Source organism: Eucyclogobius newberryi, unplaced genomic scaffold (genome assembly GCF_026437365.1).
Source record: "Eucyclogobius newberryi isolate DKJ021-1_F unplaced genomic scaffold, fEucNew1.0.hap1 SCAF_12, whole genome shotgun sequence".
Lineage (NCBI taxonomy): Eukaryota > Metazoa > Chordata > Actinopteri > Gobiiformes > Gobiidae > Eucyclogobius > Eucyclogobius newberryi.
This window is the reverse complement of record NW_027315746.1, coordinates 13,869,515-13,879,995: the sequence shown is the minus strand read 5'-3', so window position 1 is coordinate 13,879,995 and position 10,481 is coordinate 13,869,515. Positions and strand designations below refer to the sequence as shown.

Here is a 10,481-nt window from a genome sequence, read left to right as displayed (position 1 = left end):
TTATTAAAGTAGTATAGGAGTTTTTGTTTATAAGAGTTTTGTTTATAAGAGTTCTTCTATTAAGAGTGTTTTGAACTTCCTATAAGTTATCTGTCCTTTTCCTCTGTATCTTCCTGCGTTGCAACAATGAAATTTCCCCATGTGTGGACAATAAAGGAATATCTTATCTTATCTTATATCTTATCTAAAAGAGTAGTTTGAATAAAGTGTTACCCTTGACTTTTCCTATTGACTTGTCACTAAATCAGTAGTGCACTTTCCCCTTGAACCACTCTTACCAGGCTGCGTTCATCCCCCTGGAGCGGAGGCTGGAGGACGCGTTTAGATCCCTGCAGTTTAGGGGGGCGTCTTCCCCCACACCAAGGGAGGGACTGAGGCGACCCCCCTGGGCCATAACTGCGGTGGTTACTACAAACAAACACAAACATGAAATGCATTAGCACGGGGAATGGCCAGACTTTAATCTGACTAAATTTGACATTGGAGGACACGAGCGTCACCGGTCTAGGATCAAGTACGCGTGGGCAAACCTTGGCAACAGAGTGAAGTAGGAGACATTTTCGCATTATTGTCATGCTAAACGCAAAGCAAATCCGTCTACAATAGCAAGCAAAGTGTGATATGTGCAAGTATCTTTGAACGGTGGATTTTATTCATTGGACAATGCCATTAAAACTGCATTACTTACGTTTACACCTCCGTCCGGGTCGATTGTTGCGGACACAAAACTCAAGAGCACTTGGATTGGTAGCTTTCGTTTTTAAATGAATGAACCCGATTGGCTGGGACCGTAAGCGTGTGTATATTTACTTGTAGCTGATTGGCTCCGGGTTGTCAAAAAGGCGGGGATAACTTGATTGGCGTTTCCACTCGCCAATGAGAAAGCGAGCTTGAAAAGCCCCCGATTGAAACCATAGAAACGACCAGGAAGTTTACTGCGATGCTACGGAAACAGCGCTTTTCACAACTCTTTTCCCCATTTCACACAATTTAACCCCGTTCACGTCTATTCAACAAGTGCCGTTATGGTATAAGATTACGCTACTCGTGATTACATAATGAAAAACTAGTTATTCTTTATTTTATCGCGTTTAAAGGTGGTTACGCCGATTTGCTACTAGAAATCTACGGTCCCTGGCAAGAAATGCAAGTCAAAATACTCTTCATTGGCCCGACTGAGGTAAATTACCGATCTAATAAGTGTCTCCATGTTCTATTGTGTGTATTTGGTTATTATTCATCGAAACAATTGTTCGTTATTTTTCAAAGTGTGACAGTTTTTTTTTAATTCTTTGTGTAGTAGTCTGACCTTCACATTGTACATTTAGTACTTAACGTTGTGGGTAAATACGGATGAGTAGAATAATCAGTTGAGAACCGAATATGGTCAAAACCAGATGGTGACATGAGTCGGTTAATCAATGTATTCTGAGAGTAACCGTTGTATTAAGAAACAGTAAAATGATTGTTAAGAATAACTCACATTCTCTCTTTCATGTTTGTCTTTGCCACATTTGTTTTTGCAATAATAACATTCCAAATCAATATTCCTTGTCAAAACATACAGGGTTGCGAACAATCAGAAACACATCAGATTACTCACATCAGATGTCTTCAAAAATGTGATGATTGTTCACTTATTTTCTATGCCACCCGAGTGACGTGTATATTCTGTTTTTCAGAGTGGCAAAACAGTTCTTGCTAACTTCCTTTCAGACATATCAGAAAATGTGGGAGGCGAATACAAACCTACAATAGGAGTAAGGTAAATTAGCATATAATTACAGTTTTACATTAGTTACTAGGATTCCATTCATTATGCTGTATGCCTTTCCCATCAGGATCCTGGAGTTTGAGTCTCACTTAGAAGCAGGTGGTGAAAACAGAAGCTGCAAGGTTGAGCTCTGGGACTGTTCTGGAAATTTCAAGTAGGTTGTAGTGACTAAATATAATCAAAAATACATCTAGAAGCTGCGAGTGACTGCGTAATGCATGGCCATATCCTGTATAGTTGCCATGACCCTTCTTCTTTGGTGTTTTATGGCGGTTGGTATCTAAGTGTTACATTATTGCCAGACTTTAGTCTTTTCCCACACAGGCTTGAATGACAAAAAAACTGCATATACTACAAATACTAGACCTACAAAGTAGATCTAGAACTACAAGTACTAGAACTACAAAGTAGAACTACAAAGTGCCACCTCTGGAAGTGTAACTGAAATTCCGCCACTCTAAAAGGAAAAAAGATTTGACAACAAATCCCGAAAAAACGACAAGACCAAGGAATCCCAAAAGGAACAGCAAGAATCACACAAATAATATCTACAATAAGAACCTTGAATGACAAAAATCAGACAAGAAATGCGACCCGTGAAAATGTTTCAAGGATAGTAAAGAAACACAGGAACAACTACTCAATTAAGTTAAGTAGAAAGTACTGCAACCACTGTCTTCAAATTACTTTTACACTACTGGCTACTACCACTGCTTTTCACTAGTTACTACTGTTACACTGTTATTACTGCTAATAGCATTACTACTACTACAGCCACTTACAGTACATTTCAGAACATACTCGGACAGATGTGTTTATCACTAAATTCCAAAACATTAGGGCTGCACAAATTGATGAAAATACCTACAAATATTGTATTTGCAATTAGATTAGTGATTTAAGTTTTAAAAGTAAGATTCTGATCAGATTGCACATTGTTAACAACTCCGGGAGTTTTAACATTTGAGGGAAGAAATATGAGCTGGTAAACTAATAGAAGAATCCCATGCATTTCAGAATTAGTTAACAGTCTCTAACTACAGGTACAACAATATTTTTCTTACAAAAGACAGGATATTTTGTATTTTTGACATTCTGTTATTTAAATCGTTGAAATCTTGCAGAAACTGAAATTGCTATTTAGATTTATTGTGATATGTTGCGCAGCTCCCGTTTACATGTCTGGTCTTTTTCTCTCAGATTTGCAATTATTTCTTCTTATTCCATAGATTTGAGTCGTGCTGGCCCACACTCATGAAAGATTGCAACGGCGTGGCGATTGTGTTCAACCCTGACGTCCCAAGCCACCTAAAGGAAATCGAAACGTGGCATTCGATGTTCATCTCCACCCAGAGTTTACATGAAAACCAGTGCCTGCTCATCGCTCACAACAAACCAGGCAGTGCGACGAAGGAGGGGCACATTTCCTTAGGTGACATTATCGGCTATTTTCTGAGTCTTTGGATGAAAGATATCTATCTTTACTGACCCTCAACCTCTCTCTAATGCAGCCTCGCCTTTGAACAGACTTCCACAGATACAGTCCAATTTGGAGGAAGAGCCAGAAGATGTAAGAAAAGCCTTTGTCGGATATATTGGAAATGTTGTGAAAGCTATGTCAGAGAGTCGAGAGCGGGAAGAGATGTCAATTATTATGTAAAGCAATGGCTAATATCTGCAATCTGTAACTAACCATTAATAGTCCTGTGTGTTTTCAAGTAAACATTTTATTTTGAAATTAAGAAATGCTCTCAATGTACAATAAACATTTCCATGAAATGTATTGTTTGTGTACAATCAGCGTTTGATTCAGACGTCATATCCGACCAGCCCTCCTTTGCCGATGCACTCGCCAATATAGAACCACATCAGCACTTCAGTCGTGACAAGTCCATTCCTCAGAGCATCCTAGAAAACACAGACAAATGTTAACACTATGGAGAAAATATGCAAAACCTGGCATGATGGTTTAAGGACAACATTATGCACAGAATGTGTTTAATATCCATTTCTTTGACAGCATTTTTAATAAGATAAGATAATCCTTTATTGTCCACACATGGGGAAATTTTGGTGTTACAACGCAATAGATACAGAGGGAAAGGACAGATAACTTATAGGAAGTTTGAAAAAAACACTTAATAGAAGAACTCTTAGAAACAAAACAAAAACTCCTCTCATATCTTCATAGGGAATATAAAGATAAAAATAGAATAATAATAAAAAATAAAATAATAATAAAGTAAAGTAAAAATAGTAAATAAAGTAAATAATGTGCTACATAGTGCACATTATTTACTTTATTTACTATTTTTGTTGGAGGGCTTTTCATCTGTTTGGGTTTACCATCTTATTCCTGATTTAATCTAATTTTAAACCAAGTTTAGTCTTGTTTCAGACCTGGTTTATTTGTTTTTTGAGGTGGCAAATGTGAAAAGTTTAAGAACCACACAAATGCCTTTCACATGGGCATACGGTAGAGGCATTGTGATTTCCTTCCCATTTCCACAATCTAACACTAATGATTAAACTCACTCTGACTGTAGTTTGCCCCATGCGTCCCGTCTTGTAACTGTGGACGAGGCCCTTCGCTGCCTCGATGGCTTTGGGGATTTCAGCAGGAGACGGAGGCACCAGCTCCACTCGGGCGTAGTGCCAGAACGTCACCAGCCGAGGTTTAGCATACGTCACTGCACCTGTAATGCAAGATACAAACTTAATGAGACATTAGAATTTCATATGCTCACCATGAATAGTAAAGTGATATATGCAATTTAAAACAGATCAAATGCCATCCATCCAAAACAAATCCATACCTGCCTATTTAATTTCTACTTCCTAGGTTTTATTTGACAAAACCTGGTGAAGATAAAAATATTAAAAACAACATTGTCAGCTTATATTTGGACTGGCTGTTATTGTTTGGAGTCTGGACCAATATTTGTGGACATTTATTAGTAATACATGTCCACAAATATCGGTCCAGACATGCATCCTCTTGGAAAAATGAGAGAAACAGTAAACATGACATAGATCAAAAAAAGCTAATCTTGTCATCAAAGTATCATGCCATATTTGCAACTATTCAGACTTCTTTATCCAAGCCAAATATCTGAATTTATAACAGTATCTTCTTCATTTCACTAAATCAATGGAATGGAGAATCGACCTGCTTCACCTGAGTAGAGGTCAAACAGGATGTAACATTGATTGTAGGAGCCAGCCAAGTTAAATATGTTTTTGAATTCCTTGATACACACATGTATTGGCATCTTACCACTGACCAGTCCGGGGACTTTGCTGACCAGTTTTTGCACAGCCTGCGCCATCGTGAGCAGTTTCAAAGCTGGACGTCACCGCCGTGGAACCAAAAACGAAAGTAAAAAAGGAGTTTCCGGTTTGTTGTTTTCAAAGTAATAGCCGAGATCACGTAGGAATGGAAAAAAGGAAACGTTTAAAATGGCTTTCTAAGGAAAACAACGTCAATGAAACACAACAATTCTTCAAATACACAGCCCTCTTATTAGGTAGTCTAATTATATTCTATCAAAGTTTAAACTCGTCTTATCTTGACGGCTAGGGGGCGCTCACGCAACTTGTCAAAACTGCCCTGCTCATTAAGGACCACCATAAGAACATGGAGGAATAAAATACTTTTCCTTTTTTTTAGTAGGACAAAGGTATACATGCTTTAAGTGAATATGTGTGACGGACAATTTGGGTGACATTAGTTTACAAAGTCTTACTATATGTTGGTTGGAGACTGAATTCTACATGTTATTTAGTGATTGTTACTGGTGGATAATTTAGTAATTACCAGTATTCAATAGCTATCCTACTTTTAATATATTTGTTTCTTATAAATAATCAAATATATCTGTGAAACCCTTAGTTTTATTAACAAAGATAGGCCATCACAGATTCATTTTTAGGGCTTTCTTGCCCAGATCAGACAGACTTCCCTGCTGAGCATTGTTCGCTAATCATTTTAATCACCGTGCCCATAGCCCACCACTTGGATGACTAACTCAGACGCCTCTGACTCACCAGAGACGTAGAAAAACATCTCAAATAAGCACAGAATTTGATTGATTTGAACATCCAGCCCTAATAACACCAGCAATTTCGCCCAAAATATTTTACCAATAACATTGCTTACGCTTTGTCCTCATCCTTTTGCAGCTTTGTTTTGCCCAAAGATCGTTTATTTGAGTCAGTATAATGAGCCCTCTGCCCACGTACAAACATTAGTCTTTTACATTGTGCAGGAGTAGATAATAAACTTTGGAGTCCAACATCTGCGGCTCCGCTGAGACCACTGGCGATAAATTACACTTCATATACTAATCACTAGAGGGCGCACTTTAATGGTCTTCATTATTAAACAGACTGCTCTTTGCTCCTGACATTTATTACAAAAACAATTTTAAATCACCAGTCTAGTGCTGATAGTTTGCTCTTTGATATTGCCATAATCATTTAAACTCTCCCTTAAGGATGAATGGGGAAGTTTTGGTAACTGCATTCAGTCTTAATTGTGTCATTAAAGAGCATCATTGCAGGTACAAAAACAACTTCAAAAGGTTGTTTTTCTTTGAAGTAACATGCCTTTATGTGAAGCACCAACTTAATCGTATTACAGTCAACGTCGTAATGCAGGAACATTAAATTGAATTGAATAACATTAAAATACAAAAGTGGGTTATGTTTCTGCTCAGATAAGAGGTTTTGGGTTCACTTCCCAAAACTCCAGATTAAAACAGCCACTGCCTTTTAAACTGTGCAGCTGCATCAGTGTGGAGTTAAAATAGTTGTGTTTGTGGCAGGGCATCTGAAATTAAATCTATGCCAAAGTACTCGTGGATAGTTCATTGTGGAAAGATATCAACTGAATCTGATGTTAAAACGTGAGTTGCCATAGTGATTCTAGCTCGTGCAGGTTCCCCACCATGGAAGAAAGTTAAAACATCCCATGTTTCTACCCATAGACAACACGGTCTATGGTTCTACTAGATGTCTCCGGTCTCCGGTCATTCGGGTACTTTTTGGCTAGCGCTGCTGCCACACTCCCTTTTGGGTGAAAACAGAAAGGCGGGAGTTACAAATTGTTAAAATGTTATCGTTTTGCTCAAAAATATAAAAAAAAATGGATACTGTCGACACAGCAGCCATGGATGGAGAAGTTGGTGAATATTTAAATTCAATTACGATATCCGATTGGGATCGAAAAAACTGCCCAAACTACGAGTCAAAAGATGTCCGTTTAGCGTACCATAGTCCTTTTGGCAAAATGACCCCAAACACCTAAAATAAGAAATTACCGTGTGTCACAACTACATTCTTCTGAAATATATCCAAATAATCCAGTTTTCCCCTCACATCTACTGCTGAAGCTTGGCTGACGTCACAGTGTACTTTAGTGGCCCAGCGGCCTGCAATACTGCGCGGGAAGCATGATTCTGCTGTGACCGTGTTCAGAGGCCCGTTCATGGTCCGCTCTCCAACATGAGCAGCTTCTTAGAGGTCTGGGCTCTGAGTACAACACATCCATGCTCAAACCACGCTGAATAAACCTGTGTGGACCTGAGATGTTTGCTGGTTTTACCCAAACTGCACATGTGCAGAGGAGAAGCAAAGTTTCAACAAACTGACTTAAAAACTGTCTTTTAGAAACAAGTCTTTGTTCGTATGATTAGACGTTAGTTAGAATTACAGGCAGTTATTTAACAACATGTTATTAATTTGTTGGTGAAGTGAGTGTATTTAATCCATTCAGCACTCCAAGCAGGTATTGGAGTTCAGCTCTATAGAATACGTGTTTGTCCTTCACCAGGGAGACAGGGATTCAACGCCTCCTCTTGCATATTAAATGTTTTATTTTTATTGTTGTGTTATCCACCTAATATTGAACACCTCAAGTCTGCTTGCCCATCCATAACAGTCACTGAACGCTACTGGATTGATATGACACTAAATGATCTGAATCTGCTGCTTTAAAAGGACATTAGTATTCAGAATGCTGCTCTCACACCAGTCATATTAGTCTAAGTATAAGGCTAAGAGACGGGACGGGCTTTGCAAGGCCGTGTCCCGCTGATGTGCTCGTTCCACTTGGTTGGATCCAGCAATACAAATGACTGACCTCAACATCTGCAAAGGCAGGCAAGTCCGTATAATATCTCCCATCTCCCCCTCTCTTTATATGAATGCAGATGAGGTTAAAACAAATGACTTTTCTCAGGCTACTTTAATAGATAAGAGTAGCCATTAATAACTTCTTAGAGAGGTTATGACATCAAAGTCTGGCTAATAGGGTAATTTCATATTTAAAAACGGCACAACATTATTGCTTTTTGCGTTCTTTAATTGCTGTCTTATCTGTATCTCTTGGAAGGAAAAGGCTGTTGACGTCATCTTACTTTGTGCCTCGCTAGTTCTTGACTTGAGATGTCTAAATGCAAGTGGTGATTAGATTTGGAAGGAAAAGAAGCGACAAGGACTTCTGCTGTTGAAGCCTGCTGCTCACAAATGAGGAACAAAATAGGGCTAAAATATGTGCAGAAATATAATTGAAGAACACTGTAAATGGGAAAGATTTGGAAACTTAACAGTGAAGAAAAGTAACTCCATCTTCATTTTTGTACTTAGAACACACCCGTTATCTTTAGCATTTATGGAAGTAGTGGGGTTTTGGTAGCGTTTTTGTGTATTTGTAAGAGAGCTTTTTTGGTTACTTGTAGGTTGTTGTTTTTGCCTATAGGGAGCTAGTGCATGTATTGAGGCAGTTGGTGCCATACTAAAGCTGAAAATGACCTAAATATGTATTTTATAGTGATGATTTGGGCAGTTAATGCATGCTTCCTTTAGCGTTTACATTTGTTTACATTATCAATATAACGGCAAGTGTCCTTTATGTCACAGGCCTTGGAAAAAAAAGATACAATTGGACAGAAGACTTTAAAAAACAAACAAATGTAAAACTGCAGCAGATACAGAATGAAAAGGTTTGTACATTTTTAACAAAACTAAAATGTAATGGCCAAGGACAGGTTAGTTTCAGCTTGCTTTTGATTAGATCCCACAAAGAAGAAATTTGACATGAGCAGACTGACACCAAAAAAATACAAACTGGTGTGTCTTGTATATTCAATGTCAATGATCTTTGCACACACTCTTGTAAAATGCTCTATTGCTTTTCCAATTGAAAAAAAAATTGAAGGAGAATTTCAAATCACAGAAATTCAATAGCAAAAGGAATTCAAATACTAGACATTACAATGATATTCCTCATCTAATCTGTAGATGGAAAACTGCCCAAAATAGAAATGTGTTTTGTTTAGTCATGTTTATCTTCATGATCTTCTGATGTAATAACCTTGTTGTTTTGTTCTTCATCTTGTGCCTTCATAACTTTTGACAAATCAAATATCGCTCGTCGCCTCTGTCCTGATGATTTGCCCCATGTGTTTATCCAGTGTTTCAGAAAGGTGGATCTCTCTCTCTCTCTGTGTAAATGGCTCTGTTAACCTGCTGTGAAAAGTACAGAGGCCACTTTGACATAAACAAGAAAAAGTCTTAATTATTAAATATGACTTCATATTTATCAGGAGCGAAAACATTTGCAAGTTCAAATTCTGTGAACCTGTGCGCTCACTAATTAGTCGTGTCTGAAGGTTTCCATTATACTGCACATAACAAAACCACAATAGGAAACTCTCAGAGGATAATCATTATTTTTCTTTGAGGCAATAGTTCCCTCAATTATGTTCTGACTATTGTGAAAAGTTTTCTAATAACTTGAATTACTTGCTGTCTCCGTAGTCGCAGAGACGTAATGTACTGGAAGATAATGACAATGAGTACAAACATTTTCCCATTTTTATGGATAATTGGACTTGATAATTCATCTAGAGTAGCTAGAACTACCTTTTAAGTATTGAACCAGCTTTCCGACATCACTGTCTTCAATGCAAAACAAAACAATCCTCACAAATCAGTGTATATACATGAGTAATATAGGGGGGAAATTACTATTGAAATAAAGATAAGTGTTTTTTATTCATTCACAGTCTAAGACGTCCTTTAGTCTGTTCAATAACGTCTCCTTCTTACCTCGTTTACACATCTTTCCTTTGCTTTTCCATGACAAGCTTGTCTGACCTGCCTTGGACCGCTTAGTCACACCTTAATTCTTCAATAACATTTTCTCCTCTTCAGACCTCAACACAAGCCCAAATACAAGCACTAAAGCGACGAGAAAGGAACAAACCAACCAACATCGAAAACCCACTTGAAAAACAATGAAGTCCTTCTGTTTACAAGTGCAAAGATGCAAGCTCCTGGAAGCTCCTGGAAGCTCCACTCAGCACACTGGAACCAATTAGTGTAACATTTCCACCAACTGCAAACCTAACCAAATGGGTAAAAAATAGATAATATACTCCAAAGCCTTGTAAACATCCATTATGCTCAAACGTAAGGCTCCTAAGACATTTTGTAGAACAGTGTAGCTCGTCTCTCTTTATAATTAAAGTCAGAAATGTTTAAAGGGCTGGGCAATAGTGACAAAAATGAATCTCTAGATATTTATTCAGCTATCCCTAATGCCCATCTTCCGACAATATTATGTCAGTTCAGCAACATTGTGCTGTAAATGTTTCAGCTGAGGTTCAGGGTTTGCAAAAAACATTGAACAAAGGTGCAGAAA

The 10,481-nt window shown here is 38.0% G+C and overlaps 2 protein-coding genes across 3 annotated transcripts; one reads left to right on the top strand and one right to left on the bottom strand.

The window, feature by feature from the left end:
* Positions 1 to 927: 927 nt before the first annotated feature.
* ift22 (intraflagellar transport 22 homolog (Chlamydomonas)) lies at positions 928 to 3,557 on the top strand. 2 transcript variants are annotated; one of them, XM_072440870.1, is made up of 5 exons: positions 928 to 1,180; positions 1,683 to 1,765; positions 1,842 to 1,928; positions 3,004 to 3,206; positions 3,286 to 3,557. In XM_072440870.1, the coding sequence occupies exons 1-5, from the start codon at positions 1,145 to 1,147 to the stop codon at positions 3,432 to 3,434; spliced, it is 558 nt and encodes a 185-aa protein (XP_072296971.1). In that variant the 5' UTR covers positions 928 to 1,144; the 3' UTR covers positions 3,435 to 3,557. The 2 variants fall into 2 exon arrangements, with proteins under 2 accessions (XP_072296971.1, XP_072296972.1); XM_072440871.1 differs by having other exon boundaries at positions 935 to 1,180; positions 1,683 to 1,760.
* Positions 3,484 to 5,164, bottom strand: LOC140356122 (ATP synthase subunit g, mitochondrial-like). The gene is made up of 3 exons (XM_072440872.1): positions 5,052 to 5,164; positions 4,310 to 4,470; positions 3,484 to 3,682 (listed from the first exon to the last, which is right to left on the bottom strand). Exons 1-3 carry the CDS (start codon positions 5,101 to 5,103, stop codon positions 3,584 to 3,586), a joined length of 312 nt encoding a protein of 103 aa, XP_072296973.1. The 5' UTR covers positions 5,104 to 5,164; the 3' UTR covers positions 3,484 to 3,583.
* Between the last annotated feature and the right edge of the window lie 5,317 nt (positions 5,165 to 10,481).